At 39.8% G+C, this 23287-nt stretch overlaps 2 protein-coding genes across 4 annotated transcripts; one reads left to right on the plus strand and one right to left on the minus strand.

The window, feature by feature from the left end:
• The first annotated feature begins 4700 nt into the window (after positions 1-4700).
• On the plus strand, positions 4701-14362 carry LOC136425572 (uncharacterized). Of its 2 annotated transcripts, none has more exons than XM_066414490.1 (4): positions 4701-5070; positions 13016-13117; positions 13437-13558; positions 13860-14362. In XM_066414490.1, coding segments are annotated over exons 1-4 (360 nt in total). In that variant the 5' UTR covers positions 4701-4935; the 3' UTR covers positions 13861-14362. The 2 variants fall into 2 exon arrangements, with proteins under 2 accessions (XP_066270587.1, XP_066270586.1); XM_066414489.1 differs by having other exon boundaries at positions 4708-5070; positions 13437-13568; positions 13862-14362.
• A 616-nt stretch (positions 14363-14978) lies between these two features.
• On the minus strand, positions 14979-23241 carry LOC136425570 (collagen alpha-2(IV) chain-like). Of its 2 annotated transcripts, none has more exons than XM_066414487.1 (15): positions 23128-23241; positions 22849-22890; positions 22591-22647; positions 22375-22419; positions 22047-22097; positions 21843-21884; positions 21463-21507; positions 21133-21186; positions 20703-20744; positions 20350-20418; positions 19719-19787; positions 19067-19240; positions 18517-18669; positions 17395-17540; positions 14979-16228 (listed from the first exon to the last, which is right to left on the minus strand). In XM_066414487.1, exons 1-15 carry the CDS (start codon positions 23183-23185, stop codon positions 15965-15967), a joined length of 1311 nt encoding a protein of 436 aa, XP_066270584.1. In that variant the 5' UTR covers positions 23186-23241; the 3' UTR covers positions 14979-15964. The 2 variants fall into 2 exon arrangements, with proteins under 2 accessions (XP_066270584.1, XP_066270585.1); XM_066414488.1 differs by lacking the exon at positions 17395-17540 and adding an exon at positions 18018-18163.
• Positions 23242-23287: the final 46 nt, after the last annotated feature.

The raw sequence follows: 23287 nt of genomic DNA on the forward strand, positions 1-23287 counted from the left end.
CTATCATCTTAGGACTGATTCCCCAGATTTAAAGACCGTGAAATTTTGCGTGGGCTGGAGAAGACAGCTGTGATGCAGGGAAAACTTGACCTTAGGCGATTGCAATTTCCTGAACGTCATAACATGTTGGTGATCAATAACCCTCTAGCCTAACCAATCGTAGAATCTAGAATTATAAAGTACTTGTGCGAGCAGAATTTAGAAGATCTGGGACAAGTATTTCTTTACAGAGGGAATGAAATTGCTCGAGTGGATAATATGCTTCGCAAACTATGATTCAGTGCAAGTTTGTGGTCCAACTGTGCACTCCTATAACCGAAACATTCCTCTGGTAAGCTAGAATCTAGACTAAACTCCGTTTTTTGCAAGACTGTTACTGCAGTGTACATGTAACCACAGCGAAGCCACAACAATGTCCACACTTTTTGTCAAGTTCATTATCTTGTAATCTCGTTCATGAAATGGTAGGGATGCGTTTGATAATTCTCGAAAGCATTTGAAGTATGTAATAACTATTACAAGTTTATAACAATGATTCAGTATGATTTATGACTCTTACTGCACCCAACGTCGGATTATCGATTTATCATTTCCACGAATGCTGGGTCCTTAAAATGATTTAAAATGAACGCATAGTTAAAGTCGATAGGCCGTCCTGTGATTACTTTATAACAGCTATCGGTAACTCATGACACGCGCTTACATGTGGGCGATAATATTGATAAATCAATCTAATGACACGTTTGGAGTGATAAAAGACCCTTGATTTATAACCCATACAGAACCCAATAGGGAGAACCAATGTTTTGCCCCCCTCTGATTCAAACAGTAATAACTATAGAACCAATGAATTGTATAACGTTACACTTTCCCATTTGTATATCACGCGAATAATATGATCACTTTAAGAAAATAAATGATCTTTAAGTGCAGAACATTGTATCGATAAACTAACTTACTGTAATGATATTATCACATTTGTATCTATTCTCCCAACTTCTTAGTATACGTTGCAGCAAGTACCCATATAAGTTTATTAGAAGCGTTGAAGCATGTACTGTTTTTATACTTTTTTTGTATTTCTCAATTTGTATCTCCCTCAATTACTCAATTTTCCATGGTCTGTAAGTCCAAAGGAAGGGAAAATGTGCGTGTTGGATGGTATGTGGCGATTACGTAAGAACCACAGACATGTTCGTCAACAATATTCATGGATAGACGCCACATGCCGAGCCCCATTGATTGGGCGCCGTCGTCGTTTGACGCCCTAATTGTCACAGACCTCCTGGAGGTATGGCGGTAATTACGAAAGGTCGATGGCCCCTCACCCATGGGAATAGAGTCCAATTAAGCCCTCCTGCCTCCACGGATACCAGCACGCCTTGATGATGTCAATATGCCTGAGCTTCAGCCGCTGGCAGAGTGAGTCACTTCATCATTTCCTGTCTACAGTCGTAAAGGGGCAATAAAGGGGTGAAGATCACCGTTAAACAATGTCATTAATATCCTATTGAATAAAGCAAAAGCCGGATTGGTCATGGAGAGTACGCAATGTGTACATGAGTGAATATGGGCTGACTCATTGAATGTTATATCTCTCTTTCTCCCTCCCTCAGTCTCTCTCTCTCAAAATACACATTATCGCAACGCAGTTTAATGTATGTGAAGCCTGTAGGTCAGAAAAAGCATCCTAGAATGCTCTGGACATCGAACTGATTCCCTGAATGAAGGTGTACATGTGTGTGTGTGAAAGATAGCTAGCTTGATGAGAGAGACTGAGAGAGAGAAATATCTTTGTCATATTGATCCGCTCACTAGATAAGGTCTATTAACAGCCTATATATCAAGTTAGCATTTACATGCCTGTATTGCCATTTAGCATCGTCTTATTCAGACCAAACCTACTCTTTCTGAATGATGGATGTGGGTCATGTCCTGAGAGTGCAGCGCTGTAAAATTGCTTCATATGGACGTCAAATCACTAGGGCATGAAAACACTCTTAGATCGAATTCGGTGAATTTTACAGCAATCAACTTGAGAAATCATCCGCTGTGTAGAACAGACTCAAGGTCACAGCTCAGTATCTACCATGACAAGAAGCATACAGTGATATGATTGATTCTAACGGTAAAATGATCTAATTTCTAACGATATAACAGGTCGGTCTTGTTTATAAGGTCCGTGTACAATGAGTCATACGATGAGAGCATTTCATCACACCCGTATCTCCGTTTCTTAATGACGCAGAGTCCATTCCGAATCACGGTGGTTGGTGAGTGAAAGTGAGTGATGCTTGTTATAATTCTGAATTGTCCAACTACAGTCAAAGGTTACACACAAAAATTACTGACAGAAATCAATGTGCAATGCGCTACATAGCAGATGGCTATTATTGGCAGCCGGAAGTGCTTTGTTACATGCCAAATTGCCAAGTTTAATCCTTGACAATTGGATAATTTCCATCCATAGCCAATACAGCACGAGAAACTGAGATATTGAACTGTAATGGACGACATTCGTTTTAACTGATATGGTTGCCACCGCAGTTTTTCATATTGGTAAGTTTCATAAAATGAACACTGAATCTCTTATAATGCAAGCCCGGAATCATTGGAAAGATAGTTAAACGCAAACGTGATCTAAAACTTTGTAGAATCTTCAAGTACCTCAGCTTTCCCTTGGTTTTCACAATGATTTATGACAGTCTACGTTTCTATCCATTGTAGTGTCCAACAGAAAATTAAAACACACCCTGCAATACTTCAATGTAGTCCTTCCCAGCGGGAAATATGTAGTTCCAGATAGGATTGATAGCTTGCAGGTGCGGGGTTACTTCAATAAGTAGTCCCGTGGCATAGTCTGGAAAGTGATTCCTATCCCGCGCTGCTGTAGTTTGCACGATAAAAATTTGATGTTTCATATAGAATCCGAGAAGGTTCTTGATGATAAACACCAAGATACCAACGTACGGAAAAGCTGCCAAAAGAAAACGTTTCAAAATGTAAATAAAAAACAGCATATATTTGAATTAGTTATCTATTAATATCACATTATGATGATGATGTTCTCTCATTATGAGAGCAATTTCTGTTCTTGTTTAATCCATTACGTTATTGAGATGTACTGGCTAATCCCTGCTATTGCTATATGTGCAAATGCCTCTGTGTTTTTTTAAATCTACAAAGGAGTACTTAAAATTGGCTTTAAGCATCTATACTGTGCTGCTAGTGTGAAGATCTCCCCGGCTACCAAGATGAGTGTGAAACATCTGATTGTAAATTGGTGACCTGGTCATAATAGGTGCAATTTACCAATCCGGAATTTACATCCATATAAATCAACTAAAATCAATACTGGCTAAATGGATTATCGCACAGCTATAGATGTACATATTCATCACCCATAGGATTGTCTCTTAATCATATGCGCTTCGCGATTAAGACTACTATACATCATTAACAGTCGTCGGGAGTACATTTCATGTCATCAACGAAATTCCCCAAATGATTCTAAGAGTGTGAACGGATGGACGAACATCCATTATTTTTTGTTGGTTACTTTTTTCTACGCGTAACTGCATTAAGCCTCTCTCCACTTTCCACGCTTTCTCCACTTACGAAGCACATGTTTTCAATCAATACATCGCATCCACTTTATCCAGAATTACATTAACGTTTTTGTACATCATTGTGTGACATACACTTCGTTTATTAACTGTTTGATGTTTAGCAAATATCTCCTAGTCGCGATAACATGTTATAAAGATTTGTATCATCTAACCGATATTATGTTATCTTGTTGCAAAAGATCCATCAACAAATTCTTTGATAACTAATTGGTATGGGTTTCATAAAGAACATCTAGTTCTCACCTTTGTCTATGAGGGCCATTCAATAACGTTGCATGCAGTGATGAAGGTACTCGGGTACTCTTTATTATATAAAGTTATATGATCAAATGCTGACTCACTTCTATCTACAAGTCAAGATATAAGCGAGTGGCAATATCACGACCTACTGGTAGGTACTCCCGAAGCTTTGCAACCGAACTCCAGGGGTCGTACTTTTTCATAACTCCTGAGCGTGCCCTGCCCTTTGCGTGCCCTTTCGCCCTATGATAGATAGTCTTCATAGACGTAGTTACCATCTACCTATATTTTACCACGTTCTTCTCTGGTCTTCCGCTGTTCTTCCACAGTTTCCACTCACACCTCATCGCTGTGGAAAGCACTGGTCGTATATCAAACATCCTCACTCCACGAACCGTATCTTTCCAGTAGACCTCACAATTCTATTTGACATCCCTGGTGTATACGCACATATCTGACCACTTACGGGGAAATAATACATCTTTGTCAGGCAAAGGTTCCCTGTTGAATACCTATTACGTATATTGAATATCGTACGTAATATCTAGAATTGGTTCGCAGCCAAGCTCCTTGGACGCTCCAACAAGAATCTGCTCACGATGATAAAGTTTTGATTCCAGCCTCATATTTGATTTTTATTGGACGAATTGGTATTGCATTTGTATGGAAGTTGATGTTCTGGCCACGCCTCTCATTTCCTTCCGGGAGTTTCCACTTAACTCGGTTTCTAGCTGAACGAATCAAAACTTCCCAGCCAATGAGCAAAGTCCTTTGAGATCCCCTTTGGAGAATATATCTTGAAAACCTTTTACCTGGAGAACCCCGCCTTTCATTTGCTAGCGTGATGGTAATATGCCGCTACCGTCTACGGAGTTAATCCTCTAGCGTCACCTCCTGACAACTTTATCGCCTGGGGTGCTCATTTTTCACCTATTACATTATTGATCCTGCTATATATCCCGCCTCCAACAGGGGTGAGTCCACAGACTCGTAGAAGCAGCATCAGAGATTGCTTGAGAAGAAGGCACGCGATCGCTTAACTGAACACTACATCACTGCGAAGACAATGGCGATGAAGACTTTTCAGGTGGTAACTTTTGCAACGACGCTTGTTGTCGTTCTTTCGGCGATGTCATCCGTTTGGGCCGAGGAAGAGGAGAACTTCTTACCCGTGGATGAAACAAGTGAAGAGGAAGAAGAGGTTTGTGGATATTCCATGTTAATAGTTTTGAAAATGTTTCATTAGCTTCCATTGCTGCTTATCAACGGTACAACGGGTTATAGAAAAAGTAGGACTTTGCGGTCATCGTGCTTTCTTCATTCACAAAGATTTAGCACTGTGCGAGTCTAGGTTACTATTGGTATTGGTACATAGGTTTGAACCGCCAATCCATGACTCACTGACCAAGTTTAGTCTTACCACATGGGTTTCTTTGTAATGATGTACCAAAACTGAAGTCGTATTAGATATGGTTGCGTTCCAAGATACTTTCCTGGCGATATTAGGTGTATTAAAACGACATAGACTGCATTTACTAAAAGACTCGAGGGCGTTAACAACTAAGGCCTGTCATATCTTTTATATTTCATACGGATTCGTCACCCCTCGTAAAATTGCCGTATATGATTCATCGTCACCAACGACCTAACAAAAGTAATGACTGCAATATGTTACATTATACTGACAACGCTGACTAAGATAGAATATCTCGTCCTGCCCATTTTGTACTTTGGGGTCTTGATAGATTTGAGACGAGGCCAAACATAATTCTGTCCACTTCGCGCAGGATTAGCGGTTATTATGTCAGGTATCCGAATTACCCCTACTCCAGTGATAGTAAGGGTAACACAGATAATAAGGATGAAAGAAAAAAAAATCGGACCTGCATATATGCATAAAACAATGTTTGCAATTCAAGTTCAATTCGTAGTATGATACCGCGACTGACAAAAGTTCCATTTTGATGCTATCAAAATAGAAATAATACAAGCTTGTTGTTATTTTCACAAACCTGATTCCTTATACAATGATGTAAGGAAATGATTTAGCTCCAGATGGAAGAAAATCTATGCACAGTAATACTACGTCAATGTTGTTAAATTTATAAAGATTAGTAATATATATAAGAAACCTGTTTTCGACAGCAGGTATTCGATATGGTGCAGAAAGGCCGTTTTTTACCCAACACAATTCCGTTCCATGTCCTTTTTTCATTACGGAAATGGGTCTGTATGAACAGAAATTGTTTCTTCGATATTACATCTTCACATTTGCCCTTAGCTTCGGAAAGTCAATTACCCGAAACATTAAAGGTCTCCCACAGTCGTGTATACTGCCAACCTGGTTCATTTCTTTAAATGGTACTCGTGCACTGAATGAACGTGTAACGTCCAGATTGGGAAGATTTCCTGGCAATATATAAAAACGTGTTGCCTTCAAACCAGAAAGTATTTTAATACGAAACAAGCCAGCATGAACGGTTTACCACCCGAACTTTGACGATACTACCGTCAAATATATTGGATTCGCAAAACGTCACGTTTTCATTTCACGTAGATCACCCTGGGCATTTTGGCATGGGTTCCAATTCGATAGCTTTGCACAGAATGTAATAAAACCTCGTCGTTATGGACCGCTTTCCACTAGACGGCGATCGTGCTGCGACCTCGCTGTGACCTCGGTTGGATTTGTGTAGCCCTTGATGTCATAACTAGAACATCACAAAATGTTACGAATGAAAAGACATCAACACACATAAAGTGTCAAAAGATGCGTATTTTATCTATGAAATTCGTTGATTGATCTGTCAAATTTAGGTTGTGCCGGGGTTGTAGAGATGTTGCCGCCCTAGTAGAAAGAGGCTTTAACGGATATTACGCAACTCGTCGAATCACTACCATGAAATTACACAATGTTTTTCTGAGACGTGATTTGAAGACGTAGAAAGAAAAGTTGCCAGCAGTGTCTCGCTGTATGGGTCTGTGGGTGGATACTGTTTGTAATTCATATTCCGTGATTTGTTTGGCAAGAACTTATTGTCTCCATTGAAAATTGGAGATATTGTTTTTGGCGTGTTTGTGTGTGTGTGTTTCCGGACTATTATAGTCAGCATAACTCAAGAACCTCTGGATGGATTACGACGATATTTGGTATGTGGGCGGGTGTTTTGAAGCCAAAAGTCAAGGTCGATTTTGGTCCCCCTGGCATGTGACCTTGGTACTGCAGCAGAACCTCCTTTTTTGTATCTTTTGACCTGGACGTGCTGTAGTCTTGATTTTTGGGTAGCAGATAGCTTGTGGTGTAATAAAGAAGTGGTGTAGGTTTGGGCCCCCTATCAGCTTGTTGGGAGTGGTTTTGCAGAAACAATGGGATCGGAGCAGCAATACGTGACTCATCTCGAGTTCTCCAGATGGCTCTCTTGAATTATTTGTATACTGCTGGGCAAATGGTGACTCTCTATCAGAGCTATCATCTGGAATAATTGGCTATAATTTACCATGTCATCAGATGATCACAAGGCTAATTAACGCTAATACCTCCTGCCTGGCTCCGCATTATTATTCAATTCCTTGTAATTTTGCCCAGTATGCATGGCTGGCTCTCAACAAGGTAATGAAAACCAGTGTATACGTCGAAAGGTAACATTGTACAATGGTATAGAATATGATACCCGAAGACTGTAGTTTCATCTAATGAAAGTCTTTTCGTAGAGTATGTTATGTGAAGATACCAGTGCACATAAAGTTACAAACACTGCCATAGTAGAGTTTTTGAGTGTGTTGATACGATCGCGTCTACCCAACTAACTTTGCATGTACGCTTTCACGTCCAAATGTTTGCACACAACTGCAGCTGTATGGCTTTTCCACACGCCAGAATCGAGATTGACAAGAAGATTATATTGGCCTTTATGACAAAAAGACCCCTCTCGAGATCTTTTCTCTGATGTTTTCCCAACCTGAAATCCAATAAGGAAATCTTTAAAACAGCGGCGTACATTGTGACTATTCATTACACCTACCACTTAGCCACAACACCTCCCACTGAGTTAGTTTTACACAAGCTTCAAGCTTTAAGGTGTATTGATCGGGCATAAGATAAATGAAGACGAATAAAGCATAATAGATCTTCGTTATGTACGACTTGATGTCAATTTGCTACATTATGTATTGATACATGATGCAATTACTATGTTTACTTACAAAGGGATATCGATCAAATTTGGGATGAGGTGAAACGAAAAATGCTGTGCATTAGAGAGATTTACATGAAAATTGCTATTTAAGGTGCAGTACGGGAAATAACAAAATCAATAAAGTGTTCTTTCTGCAACTCAAGAACAATTATCTTGTAATGGAAGTTTGACATAGCTATCTTTCGAGATGCTTTTAAAAATGTGTGTTGCTGTTTGATTGTAATTTGGCAGAGTCTATTCAAAATTGGAAAAAATGAATTAAGTAAAACTTCTGTGAGGATTAATTCTCACAAAAAGCTTTTAAAAACAGCGAAGAGATTTTCAGATATGTTACATGCACACACACTGTTTTCGGCACATAGTTCCTCAAGCGTTTTACAGTTGTTGTCAAAGTTTGGCTGCTTCCGGCTCTCTTCTTGAAGCTACATTGAGCCTGATGACGACATGTGTATGCTTATAATTTATGCAACGTCATTTAGAGTGTTCATCGATTGAAGCCGTCAATGCATAACATTGGAGGCCAGGATGTAAGACCTGGCGTAAATCGATCGGAAACAGTGACGTCAGAACATAGAAATGAATAAATTATGTGGTGTGTAGTGAAACAATTCCGCCACCAACTCTGCCAACTATCATTCCATTAAAGTGTAGACGTTCCTCGTTAACGCTTTACGTACTATTTCAAATTGCATCAACGCTAACTCCTAGACATGGTTGGCGTCAGAATGGCTTTCATTGTAACGTTAAGTAATTTTAAAAACTAAAGGGACAAGGCACTTTCTGCTTCAATGGTTAACCACATTCCTGTCTGTAGTAAAAGACTCGTACACCCCAGCAGTCATTGCACATTCACAATAGTAAAACCTTAAGTTGTATCATTTGATCTTATTCAGATCACTGGTTGATTCGGAAGACGATTTGGAAGAAACTACATCATATGCAAATTCAGCAACGACATTTACGTTAGATGTATATTGTCATCTCAGTTGCCCCCGAGGTCTACACCTACTTCTGGCTAAGACCCCCATTCCACTAGGATGGCGCTCTCGCCGCGCTCCCACGGCGACCTCAATTTGGCCAGATCGCCGTGAGAGCGCCGAGAGCGCCGTGAGAGCGCCGAGAGCGCGGCGAGAGCGCATTGGGAGCGCGGTGAGAGCGCCATGTGCGCCATGCGCGCCGTCACCTCGGCGATGGTTTTGAACATGTTCAAAACAGTCGCCGTGAGCGCGCCGAGCATGGCGATGGGATCAAAGGGCCGCAGCGAGGGATCAAAGGGCCGCAGTGCTCAATGATCGCAGCGAACACTCTACGATGTTTAAATGATTGAATGGTCTTAACTGTAGTTCAAACAAATTTCATTCTTGAAGCGGTGTATCTTGAATTTATGGGAATTTTGTGGTCAAATCGAAATTTTCCTCATGGGTAATACAAATTGACGAATAACTACAAGTACTTGCTTCCATTCAAATTAAATTCCCTCCAAGTTTTATTGTCTGTGGTTCAGAAAGTGTTTCACAATTCTGTGATTTACGTTTCTATTATAACGTAGCATGATAAAAGATATTTATAGCAAACAGGTTACATGACAGACAAAACAAAACATATTTGAACAAATATATAACTTAAGACATACACTAAGCGACCGTGCAGCGATCAAAATTGAATCTGTTTTCCCCTTGATTTTATCATTCAAATATGATGCAAGAGGTAAAGGTATGACTGAGAAGACAACAAAGCACACAACACGAAAAGAAAATTCGTTCTTTATCTCTAGAATTCGTTGAGTGATCTGTGAAATCTTTGGTCGCTCATAAAAAGTTGCTGACATTTGACATTTTGGTCGCGCTGAGGTCGCCGTAGAGATTCCACTTGAGCACGTTTTCCAGGAAATCGGCGCCTCTCACGGCGCTCTGGTCGCCGTAAGGGCGCGGCGAGAGCGCCGTCCAAGTGGAATGGGGGTATAAACAGTCGTAATCACCAGGGTCAGCAGAGTCATATCAACGAACGGTTTTATTGGTGCGAGGGCGTTCTGTCTGACCGCAATGGAGATTCTTGTAACGATTTCTGTGACCTCCTCCCGCACAAGGTGAAATTGATCAAATCATGGGTCAAGAGGGGTCATTTCTGTTTCACTTTGTACGTACCAAACATGCAAGATTGGCGCAGCTACTGGACAACGTATTTGGCAATGTTTGGAGCATAGTCTCATTGTTGTAAAAACGTAAGAGAAATAGTAAATTCCATTATTCATGTTTTCTAACAAGCTATATTTTATATTATCTATACCTAAACGTTTTTTAGTAGGTGTTCGAACTTTCAGCCAATAGAAACTGATTGGCTTGACCTAAATGCACTCTCCAAACCCCAAGCCGATGAAAACAGCTTCATTTGACCTAAAAGTGCACTCTTGCAAAATATTTGATTGTAGCAATATTCGGCACTGATAATCTTATAAAAGTTTTGTTCCGTCCACAGTAGCAATTGATGCCTGCATTGTATATCCCCCAATGCATATTTATAGCAATATGTCCTTTCTATAGGCAAATCATGGGGCTGTTTTAGAATTTGTGATAAAGACATTTCACATGTTTCTGTGAAATCATGGAGCCAAACAAGTGTCCTGTACAAAATAAGTAATGAGAATCAATATCTATGACGTAATTTTCGTGGGCAAATCAATACGCTAATTGTTGGATTCATAACACATTAAATAATCAATAAAGAACGGTCAATCCGTTGTCATAGTTACAACTTGATGGACTGCTACATTTCACACTATTTCTGCATCTCAATTTCTACCCAATATGGCTCGTAGATTCAAGTTAGATAGGATCTTAACTGTATTTAGACAATGCTAACCAAATGTTTAAGACTCAAATAAGAGGAGGTTATTTCAACAACAGTGATTGAGGCCGTACATCAAAAATTATGGACTAGAGAGCAAAGGCAGTTTTTTTTTCAATTTACTCATCCCACATCATAGTGACATAAGGGCAAGAACGTTTGCCTACACGTACCTTATCAGAAAAAGGACTTATATTAGTTTTGTACCTAAAGTAGTGCAGTATTGGCGATTTCAAACGTGACCAGAAGAAAATGTTCCCTAGCTCTAATCCCGACTTCACGTAGTTTATTGTACCTAAATCCATGCAATCAATAGTGCATAATTCCAAGAAGTTTAGAATGCTGCTGATGGCATTTTGGGCACACCCTGGTACCGATTTAACAATCTCTTCACGCTGCCTGTCAATAACCGGCGCTTTCCTTTTATTTGACCTACACAGCAAAACATAGTGATCACCATAATACCTGATATTAGAGAAGAAAAATAGGTAGAAAATATACCAAGAAACTTGAAAGCTGACACAGATTAGGTATCTAAAACAGTAATCAACGGTATAACTGGTCACAACAGTTTACACGGTAACATAATTGCATGTGATGAATTGCTATAAACCATGTATTGACATTGTGAGCATGACCGAATTGCACTATGCAAATAACTGTTTCATCAATAACATACACTGCAAATCAATATGCACAGTTGTTCGACGTATGTGTTAAGCGTTATACGAGGATCTACTTCTTTAAAATCCTACCCACATTTTTATCGCCATATTCCTGGCACGACATCAATATGAATCGCTGTTGATGAGATTGTCAAATTCAAATATTCAACGGCAAAACCGTTATTGTCCACACTAGAACGTGTGGGGAATGAGTGAGTCAGAGGTCTAGGTGTCACCAGTAGTGAATTGAGCTGTAGCTGCCCGACCTGCAGTGATGAAGTGCTCGCAATAGTGAAGAGGAGAGAATGGGCACTGCTTTGATGGGTAATCTCTCGCGATCACGACCTTCGTACCTCAAGTGCAATATCAATGCTTCGTTATGCGATGAATCAAAGACCCCTGAGGTACGAGGAATCAATCTTTCCGTTTCTGTCCCCATTGGCACTCGAAGGAAAGACGATTGCAAAGGTATCAAAGGTACAGAGAGTTCACAATGAATAATCCAAATGCAATACATTCCATTTTAGTCCTATCTCAACAAGATACTTTTATGACCGCTCATCGACAATTCAATCTACGGTGAACATATCTGATGCATATGTTGAGTATGTAAGTGATGTTGTAACGTTAAAACAACAGAAAACATATTTCGTAGAATGTATTTTCAATGGTTTTCAATTCTAATTCCGTACGAATATTAACTCAACCATGTCTTCAGAACTATTGTTATCGTACTTATACATATATTTCTGGAAATTGGAGTACAGAATACGTTTGGTAATGTAGAGATAATCATAAGAGCCAATGTGTCCTCATACATTTTTGTGTTAACACCGTGTCACCAATCAATGACATGCATCGATTTTAGAGGTTAAACGTACCAGACGAGAACTACCTGCAATTCTTTTAATGCTGATTGGTCCAATAATTGGTATTTTCTCAGAAATGTCACATAATGCGTCATTGTTCCCAGTTGACGTCACACCTGGAAGCTATTTTTTGCACCTACAGCTGGCTATAGAAGGCTTGTTTATCAAAGATTCTAATCACGATTGTTGCAGTATTTTCCAATACATACTCATAGTTTATAGAAACTCGGGTAAGCTCAGTCGTCCATCGTTTCTTGACATCATTGTTGTCCTGAAGGAAGGTTCTCAAAGTCAGGCAGATTCTAGATAATGGATAACATTTATTTGCAAAAATGTACGAATGTCACTATACAGGCTTTTCATTTGATTTCATTTGTGCCATGTTGCATTATATTGTAGTTCTGTTTAACATGTCAACATGCTGCTGCCGTAGTTGCCTACCAACATGGGAGCCGGGTATTCAAATTATGATTACCAAGACGTCAATAAAAAGCCTCTATAGTTGAGTTACTGTCAGGATCATTTCGAGGATATCTAAACCCGGTTTATTTTTGCCGTGACCGACATGTCAGGCAACTCTGGAGGAGCTGCTAGCAGACATCCTGGAGAGACTACATGCGCATGAAGAAGAGAAACGCGGTCTGGGGAAGTTTGGAAGAAGGCCTCTTCGCCCGGTGACTATCTATGCAATTCCTCTTGTAACGTTACAGTATATAACTAAATACAGCATTTTGTGTTTTCTGCGGTGTTTTCAGGTCATTCTTAAATGTTGCTAGTCGCCAATTCTAACGTGGGTGATTTAGAACTAGATGTTAATCTCACAATTGTCAGTTTATGCTGCTTTCTACCTACTACATTCGGGAATCATACGCAATGTTGACATTACTTTTTCAAACGTATTTGATTTACTGCAAACAAATGAGCTTCAACCAGGCTACAAGCCTATTGACAAAAAAATGAAACAATGTTATGAACATGTTCTTTCATCAACAGTGTAGGGGCAACAGCATGTGCAAGATTTTCTACGGCTCCAGACCCAAGAACATCTGCGCATGCCCCAAGGATACTGCGTGTATGGCGCCCTCTAACAGCCGGTACAAGTACCGCTGCATGTAAAGGGATAAGGTCAGTATCTTTGTCATCAACACCTACTCTCCAAGCAGAGGTTGGTGGAGGAGATTGTGACCTTTGACCTTATCTCCCGTTTTCTGTCTGCACTCCCCACCATCTGCTTGGAGAGTATGTCTCGGTAATCTTATCGTCCCATCTCATTCTCTTAGAACTGTCTTTCCACCTCCACCTGCGATATTACATCTTTTTAGTCATGTCTAAAACCAAATGGGTTTAATCAACAAGTTGTAAAAATATTCGTTCAAATAGGCAATTACCTCATGAATGTCTTTGTTGTTGATCTACAGGATTGTCAAGTGATCAGACAACGACGACGATCGGATCTTATGAGCTTCACGATGCCAGTAAACCTACACGTCAAAGTAGATATGTGGTGTGCCGTTACCGTTAGTATTGCCGTTTGGAAGTGCATCTAGAACGTATGAATACTTCACTGATAAAACGAAAGATCTACTGATTCTGAAAATTTGTTGAAAACATTACTTATCGTATGGGACGCCCTTCGTTGTGTATTTGATTGTATAATAATGTGACATTACTGTGTAATGTGTTGTATGTGAAGGGGTCACAAAAGAATGCACTGAAGGTGTGCCATGGTGTATATTCCAGTTCCAAGCGACCAGATGTGGAAAGATGTGGAAGTAAAATTATGATTTACAAAAATGGTCCATGACAATATCTTCATCCGAAATATCTTCACGGTTGCTGTCAAACAGGATATTTGATTATTCCTCTATAACAAATTTAGTATGGTGTGTTCTAGGAAATAAATGTCATTTGTGCCAGTACATTGTAGTGTGTTCGGATAATCTCGTGTCAATGTATTTGGTATACAATGATTATGGCCGTATTATTATGGCCGAAATTAAATGTCTCTTTGAATTTCAATGTTAGGTGCATTGTCTAATCAAAAGTCACGTCACCCAGCATGGAAGAGGAATAATAAATATAGCGCAGCACCAAATGGCATCAAATGCAGGCAATTTTCAGCAGCATAGTCTCTGATGACTGAATTTTCGAGCCAACTAGTGTCAGGACCGTTTCACCCAATGAAATGGCGGAACATGAGTGATTGACAGGATGGTTCGCCTGTGATTGGTTGAGAGATTGGTTCTCTACACACCTCCAATTAATGGCGCGAAATGCTGAGTCTATGTTGTGACAGCCTGGCAATTGGTAGGTTATGGTGTCCAGCTATTCCTAAGCTTCTGATTGCACTAAATTTGATACTCTGATGAATTACACTTTTATGTTTCTTAACGTTAAGTGATACTACTTTTCAGTCCGAGCCGGCATGGAAGTCCCATTGGATGGATGTTTATGCGCTTGATCATTGTGCTCAATCTATAAAAACTTCGACGTCGTTGACTTATATCACAACATTATGAAATATAAAAGCCTGGGTTGTTGAAAACATATTTATTAGAATACACCCAAAGAGGTACAGGTGCCATTTGAACACAATTCTATGCGTTTTAACCTACATTGCAGTTGTTTACATTTGACTGAATTAGAATCATTTATAGCATGTAAATACATTATTTCAACATCAAACGCTCGAAGTGTACGATTTCATATTCTGCTGCGGGCATTTCTATTGTGCCATTGCGTATCGGAATCCGGAAAAACGTCTAGAATTAACATCTAAAACAGCTATAATTCATTGTCATAAATTGACTCGTAAAAGCGTCCAATGATTAGAAAATCAGATAAAGAGTCGTTGAAATGTCAACGGCATTGAAGGCAAAGCTGTTATTACGCTGTTTTTGTCCCACATGAGCAAGTGGTCGGCAAAGTTGACTTTCACTCAAAACGTATACTTACAGATTTTAAACGTATCCTAATAGTATATTCTTATAGAAATAAACGACTTAACTGAATAATACATAAACGTATGTAGCTCATCTTACTTTGTTTTCTTTAAAGTAGTATGTCTCTGGCTAGTACAAAACGTTTTGAATCATGAAAATAGTGACAATTCTCTCGCTTCTCTAGCCTTTTTAGCTAGTAGAAATCGCTTATGTAAAATGCAATAATACATTACTACGAGCACCAAGACATGATTTCGTAAGACACCATAGCACCAATTGTGTAGTGAACTCTGAATGTGGATCAAAGAACCACGTATAAAATGGTTTTGCATGTTGTAACCACTTTCACCCAAGAGAGTTTCCCGAATATAACTAGCAACACTCTGGTTAAGATGTATCGCCATTTCTACAGATACAGTCGTGAGATTGAGGATTACCTAACCGGAGTTGACGGGTACTGTTGGAAACAAATTAAGTATAACATCGCAGTACAAATAGATGTATACTTACTATTCTATTAAATTCAATATACTTTAGATAGGGTGTAGTTTTGTAGCATATACTCATTCATGAGATACATTACACATCTGTAGCCATACATACACGGCATTTACTAAGGAGGTTTCTCATGGTAAAGATGGTTCCAGATTGAGCTTGAGGCCGCTGGAACTGGGCTACTGGATCCTCAGGTACATCCGTTAGCCAAAAACTTAAAGAGTTTCCGATGATGTCACATGTTCCCAGGGAGCCTTGGCATTCGATGAAGGGGACGGGCCGGAAGTACTGAAGGCAGCTTCCGGGACTGGTCAACTCTTGGCCGCCGCCCTCGCCAGCGGCTGTGTGCTGATGGCGGAGTAAAGAAACGTATTCAGGCCTATTTCAAGACAGATCTTTTTGGAATTGTCACTTGACAACTCCGAAATGGCTTTCACATTAGGATAAGGGTATACTCCTCTACTTGCAACTGTGATTTTCTAGTCCATAGTCATGCTACATGTAATACCCCACTTGACGTTTCCGGATCTTACATTCAAAATAAGCAGTACGATTAGGAAACTAAGCCAGTCGCTATGAAATATTGTGCATAAATCAAGAAAGAAAAGCAAATAGGGAATGTAAGATAAGGTAAGCAGAAAGGCAGTAACTGTTGAGATAATTCGTAGATATTAATTGAATTGTGTTAGCAATAGTACTTGCATGTCTCTCAATAAACTCAATAAACTCTTCCTTTGAAACATTTTCAGCATGAGAAATAAAATAACGTGACTTCGTAAAGGTTAGTGCATGCCTTCCTAGTACAGCTTGGTCTGTTAAACTGGACTGAACAATATTTCTCTGACTAGGCATCTTGATATAAAAATCTGCGAGTTTTACGCAGAGATAGCACATTTTCAAATCGTCATAATATGTCCTCTTCCTATAAATAATTTGTGTAAAATGTGTACATATATTGAATATAGATGAGTTGCACATCATTTATCTGTGAATATCTAACAATATATATGACCCCTAATTTATTTTATCGTATGTTATAAAATCGAGTCGAGGAGAAATTCAAATCTTAGTAAGTTTTAGGAAATCTCACCCCGTTGTGTTAGTCACTGCAGTGGAATGGGAGCACATAGTGTAAAGTTCTTGAACTTTTGATTTAACACAAAGAAAACGATTTTAGACCGTCACATCGACCTTTATCGAACATCTGACCCACTCATTGCTGGTGAGCGTTAACGTTTCAGAAATGTGACGTCAGGGTGTGTCACGCCATCTATCATCATGCTGCATTAAATTTCTCTCAACTGGGACGATGGGCAGTATCGACTTCCGGGTATCCTTGATCCATGACGTCACTTTTCCGATGAGTTGACGCATGTCGGAAGTGAATGGGTAACCTGATCGAAACCCGATGAAGACCCATGTGACGGTCGAAAATCCGTATGGTGAGCGATTTTCTTTGAGATGAATCAAAAGTTCAAAAACTTTGCAATACGTTCGCAATTGCCTTAACGCACCATTAGAAAGCTGTATCCTGTCCAAAGGCTGATAAAACCGTCAGGGCAGTCGGGAATAGCTGATGCGTCCAAACTGTGCAATGCCAAAATGACCTCTGGGGTCTGGCACACAGAACACCTGCTCACGAACTTCTTAATTTCCAGCCCTATAATGCGGGTTGGAAACAAATGCAAGTGTGCGTTACCGTCAAGGAAGAAGAGAAAATGGAGATGGGTAAACTTTCTTGAGATACAAATGTGCCATTGCCCAGATGTTTGTGATGTCTTTTGTCCTTCGTCTTTTGTACCGCATCTTACCGCCTAATTGATCTATTCTGTTGATTTGTTCATTTTGCTTTCAGATTGCTTTGGTGAAGATCATTAAAAATTTCATCCCAAAATCATGAAAAGTATTGAACCTTATCTTTTTCAAGGTAATCACGAAGGAATGGAAAAAAATAAAGTTATTTATCCAAATGACATCCCCAGAAAATCTACAAACCAATTTTACGGTTTCATCAGAACTTTCCATGATCCAACATATGGTGGTAGAAATTGTCTATATTTCCAAGGAGAGGATGACACTCTAGTATCTCAAGTCAGGACGCCCATCTCTCTGGGTTCTTAACGAGGGGACACCTTACCATGAGGAAGCTGTAGCCGATCCAAAGGCTGATGTAACCCGGGGGACAGTCGGGGTAAAAATCCGCGTCCAGGCTGTGCAGGGCTAACACCACCTCAGGCGTCTGACAAACGGAGCACCTGCTTACAAATTTCTTAATCTCCTGACCTATATAAAGTGCATGGTGTCAAGTAGACATCTGTTTGGTTACTACATGACATTGTATACATTATATATGTATATACAATCACATTACAAAATGGTACTTTCTGTGTAAGGACCATCTTAATGCAACTGAAAATTACGTAATTTTGTGTGAGTGCAGTGTCCAACACTGGACACTCTCTGACAGTTGAAATTTGGTCGATGGATTTCAACAACGTTATTGGATGAAAGTAAAATGTATTGAAAAGTTTAAAGATATTAGGCATCAGTTTCCATCGTTTGATAAGTTTCAGATAATAATACCATACAATGTGATCAGTTTTTACTAGTGCAGTGCTAGTTTCCGGACTACTTACCCCTGACAGGGATGAGTGGTTTCTCAGCACTGGTCTCCACAGTAGACAGCCAGTAGGTCTTGTCGTCTCTGCTAGCATAGTTACAGGTGTCGTCAGGCTCACAGGACATGAAGGGCATAGTACTGAACCTGGGAAGGCAAGACCCCGCACGTCCTGCACGAGGATAACATGGAATAAAGGTTACCTCAGGAAAAAAAGGGTAGAAGCAAAAAGAAACAGGAGCTTCTCTGTCATTCACTATTCATATGACTGGAGGAAAATTAACACAGCAGTCGATCTTCGGTGTATCGGCCCGACATATATATCAGCGTTCCATGCCTTTCATGTGTCAATAACAAGGATCATAGCCGCCATCTAAGTCCATTACGTCCATCATCGACATGTACATTTGCTTCAATGACTACTTTGAAGACGACAGTCAATGCATGAAGACACGGTCAAAATGTAAGCATGTAGGATCCCTAGATATCATTCTAGCCACACATCACTTTTGAGTACTGTTCATATTTTAGATGTTTCAAGTCTTGTTTAGAAACACGCATTTGCTTACCTAAATCCTGTTTGTGTGCTCTCTCGTTGCCTTCAATGTGAAGTAGACTGAAGCCTGTCCATAGCCGTCTCATGCCGGGTGGACAGTTGGGTACTGTGGTGTTCTGGCTATGACGGGCCAGCAGTCCCAGACTGACACCAGGGGGACCCTGGCGACCCTGAGACCCAGGGATACCTGGCAAAGATATGTCGACACGAGCTCACGATTTAGAACAGACACAATAGAAGCTTGCCTTGGACATACAATGTCATACATGTATGCAGCGGTACCAGCATCACAACTTAATTGAAGTTAATGTTAAAAACGTATTTATAGAATTGCCTTTTTTGAAGTCATTTGTTCTTTATTATAAGGGTCCTTTTCTTGTTTTTATATCTCGTGTTCTGGACATGCCATGGTCATGCTTTTTGAGTAGTAGATAGATACAGAGAACATGTACAAGTGGTATGGTTTGGAGCTTCTAGCGGTTGGAACTGCAGGAGCAGGTTTTATTTCAGACTGAAAGAGAATAATTGAAGAAGGGGTCGACGGATCGTCATGATTTTTGGTATGCAGGTAGCTTGAATGATTATTTACATAATTAAATACTTATGTCCACTGTATTTCATGATAAGACTCTCAAACAAGTGACATGTTTCTTTAAAAGACCTACCTGAGTCACCACGGGGTCCACGGAATCCTGGCGCTCCGCGCTCACCCTTCTCACCAAAACCGGGTGGTCCTATTAATTAGAAAATAGAACATGATAATAATAACTTTATTTCACAACAAGTGTACAAGGTACAAAGTATGGCATCTACTGGTACATTAGTACAGTTCCGTGAGGCTAATCTACCTAATACAAGAATGTATAGCAAGGGATGAGAATGGGCATTCACAATGATTTGAGGAATTTCTATCGTCTAGACATTGTTTAATGTATTTTCCTATATATACCATGTAGGGGTGGTCATAAGTCCACTGAGATAAATGCTAGTATTAAGATGATAGCCTTGTGTATAGTGAATTACGTATATCTCTTTTGCTAAGGTAACATCTTTTGAAGGAAGCATTTTTGAGGCTAGGAATCCCACCCGATAGCAATGTCTAATGATCTGGAGACACCATTTAGACATTGATCGGTGTTGTAACACTCAATCAGATCGTTTTAGCGCGGTACAAAATGGGTAATGTTTATTCTCAACATATTTACATGTGACAGGCACTTACGGAATGTACCATATTCAAATACCCTACCGTTTATATTTCCATTCACGTGAGCATAATCAACATTCAGCACTAACCTTGTGGTCCCATCAGACCGTCCAGTCCTCTTTCTCCCTTGATGCCAAGTCCAGCAGGGCCAATAGGTCCTGATATGATGTCAAAAGGATGTCCATTATAAACATTACTACATATAACAGCATACGGTATATGTATCATATTACAGCTGCAATGCATAAAATCTACCATGTATCATCCATCAAAGCATGCGTGGGACATATTTTCAATGACACATCAGTTGAAAGTTTGATGTCTCTTTTTTACGGGATTTCAGTCTGAATTACCCTGTTATAGCTGTCCCCACTTATCGCAGTGTTACCATCACCCGGCGTGTAACATGCATTTCGAAGGGATTGTTTTAGCATTAACAAACCTCTTGACCCAGGCGGTCCAGGGAGCCCCACACCTGGTAGCCCTGTAGAGAGAAAACAACACGGACATCAACACGACCTGGACAGAACATCCAGTATATTCTGTACATCAGGAAACTCAAGAGCGTCAGAAAGAACGGGCATTAAAATATTTGTTTTCTGAAATATATGTCATCCTGGGTTTTCATGTTGCAATGGATGAATCTGAAATGGAAGTAACTGTTACAAGGCAAAGCTGCCTCGAATTGAATTGTTGGAAGGCTTCAAAGTTTATACGGTAACATTTTGCAGCCGTTCATTGCTCATCGTGGGCTCAAAACAGGAAACAGTTGGTTACAAATGGTAGTGTTGCTGATATCAACATTAGTTTTGGGACCCCCTCCCATGAAGAGAAAAAGAAAGAAAAAAAAATCATTTGAGGTTTGGTCTTACCGCTTTCTCCCTTGGCCCCTGGTGACCCTGTTGGTCCCGGAGCACCTGGCGACCCTACAACAGAAAGCAATGGACATCATTGTTCATGATCAGAAGTAAGTCTCCAACGTCTGACTAACATTGAAATGAGCCACCGTGCTTTTGGATCAGTTAAACTTATTTTGAAATATTCAACGTATCAGACGTCCTCTACTAGTTCTCCATGCCTTTCTGCTAATCTATTGAAGCAGAATTATCGTTGCTTTTCACTACATTAAGCTATATGGTAAGACTAGACAGTAAACGGTAGATCTAGATGAGGATATTTCAAAATGGTTCCCATTGTCTCACCTCTCTGTCCGGGTTCTCCCGGCTCTCCTGGCCTGCCTCCGGGACCTAACAAGAAGTTGATTGACAGATATCACCGACAGTGTGATTAAGGGGGTATGTACTGTTCAACATGAGACATCTACTAAATATCAACTTAGAGGAGCCAATGGCTAAAGAAACAATTACTATTTAGTCAACAGGGATCTTGTCTGAAGTCAAGTTTCATTTATTCCATTTATCTCATTTAACTAGCACATAAGGAAACGTGGCAGTTTGAACTCAATGACCTGATGACAGGATAATTGCTGGACTAGATTGTTTGATACTCCGAAGCAAGCTACATAAATCTAGATCTGTTCTATCATCTTTTGTATTCAAAATAAACAATTGAAAAGTCGTACCCTCGGGGCCTATTGGTCCAATTTCTCCAATGCCCGGAGAACCTGTATGAGAAAAATTGGATATTCATATTCAACATCGTCTTACAATTTTTTCTGGTTCAGTCAAACGCATTCAGCTCAGGCATATTCAATCGAATATATTTTGGCAGGATAAGACATTTAGCCGGATTCTGTTTTCTACATCCTCACTCTAAGAAAACTAACCGCGTTCTCCTTTCGGTCCTGGTCCGCCCGGAAGTCCTACACCCGGTCTTCCTGTTAAAATGTTTAAAAGGTAGCAACAAAATTAACAACGTCACTGCAGTCGAGTCCTAATACAGTGCACTTTGCTTTTGCTATATTTTTCTTAATGATATATTTTACCTGTTACATTATGTTGAATTACCGAGAAATGTAGGCTATTCGTATATAAGTTCCTTCCTAATACAAAAAAGTATATGACAACAAAAATGATTTGCATGCTGGCAGTGTTTGATCTGTTATCGTAGGAGCTCAGGAATATCTAGCAGAAATATCATATTGAAATTCTTACCTCGTTCACCGGGTGCCCCCGGACCTCCCGGCGAACCTCTTGCTCCTTTGGGTAAAATTAATCAGGAATGTGGTAAGGCAGCAGCAACAGTCTGTCTAAACTTAATGTATGTACATATGTAAGGTTTTCTTGTTAAGATTTCATAGAAAATGGCGTTGCATGACGTTGCTATGAAAAACAAACAAATAAACAAACAAACATTAATATTGTACTTACCAGGTCCACCGGGAGGACCAGGCGGGCCCTTCATTGTCGTGATCTGTCCGGGGGGTCCTGAAATGGTACAGAACATTAAGTTCATTTACAAAATGCATTAATACATTAACAATATCTAGCTAGCTAGGCATCCTTGAAATAATTAATATCAGCGATCAGTATGAAAAGCATTTTGAGCAAACCCAACTACTATTTTGAAATGAACAATATATTATGTATGGCTTTAACATTTATCAAGAAAAGAGGACTAAACCTAACCTGGTACTCCCGGAGGTCCCTCAAGCCCTAATCCTGGTGGACCTATATCAAACACACAAGAAAACAAATCAGATATGTACAGTGTGCAATGAATCCATTGCCACTTTATTTTACATAACAAATTTATGCTGAACTCAATAATTTCCACAAACAGACGTTTATTATACAATATTGCCAAGCTGTGATTCTGGTGGTGTAATATGTATAGTGTAGCCACAGACACGACGAAAACCATTGATGACTGCGTGTTGTCTTTACATAAAATGGTCACTACATTACCTGGTGGCCCGGGTGAGCCTTCAGGTCCTCTGAGGGACTTGCCCGGTCTCCCCATCATTCCTGTTAGGGAGATAAGCAACAATAGGTAAAGTAAGTCTGAATATTAGAACAAAATAGACACTGGAAGCAACCCGGTAGCAGTATTTAACACATCTTTTAT

This window comes from Branchiostoma lanceolatum, chromosome 19, assembly GCF_035083965.1.
Source record: "Branchiostoma lanceolatum isolate klBraLanc5 chromosome 19, klBraLanc5.hap2, whole genome shotgun sequence".
In the NCBI taxonomy this organism is placed as follows: domain Eukaryota; kingdom Metazoa; phylum Chordata; class Leptocardii; order Amphioxiformes; family Branchiostomatidae; genus Branchiostoma; species Branchiostoma lanceolatum.

Coding starts and splice junctions, on each gene's coding strand:
- LOC136425570 (XM_066414487.1), bottom strand. CDS start 23,185: ATGATGGGGAGACCGGGCAAGTCCCTCAGAGGACCTGAAGGCTCACCC. Junction 22,098..22,374: donor GGGGGCACCCGGTGAACGAG/GTAAGAATTTCA, acceptor ACATTTTAACAG/GAAGACCGGGTGTAGGACTT. Junction 20,419..20,702: donor TGGACCGCCTGGGTCAAGAG/GTTTGTTAATGC, acceptor ACATCATATCAG/GACCTATTGGCCCTGCTGGA.
- LOC136425572 (XM_066414490.1), top strand. CDS start 4,936: ATGGCGATGAAGACTTTTCAGGTGGTAACTTTTGCAACGACGCTTGTT. Junction 5,071..13,015: donor CAAGTGAAGAGGAAGAAGAG/GTTTGTGGATAT, acceptor CCGACATGTCAG/GCAACTCTGGAGGAGCTGCT. Junction 13,118..13,436: donor GAAGAAGGCCTCTTCGCCCG/GTGACTATCTAT, acceptor TTTCATCAACAG/TGTAGGGGCAACAGCATGTG.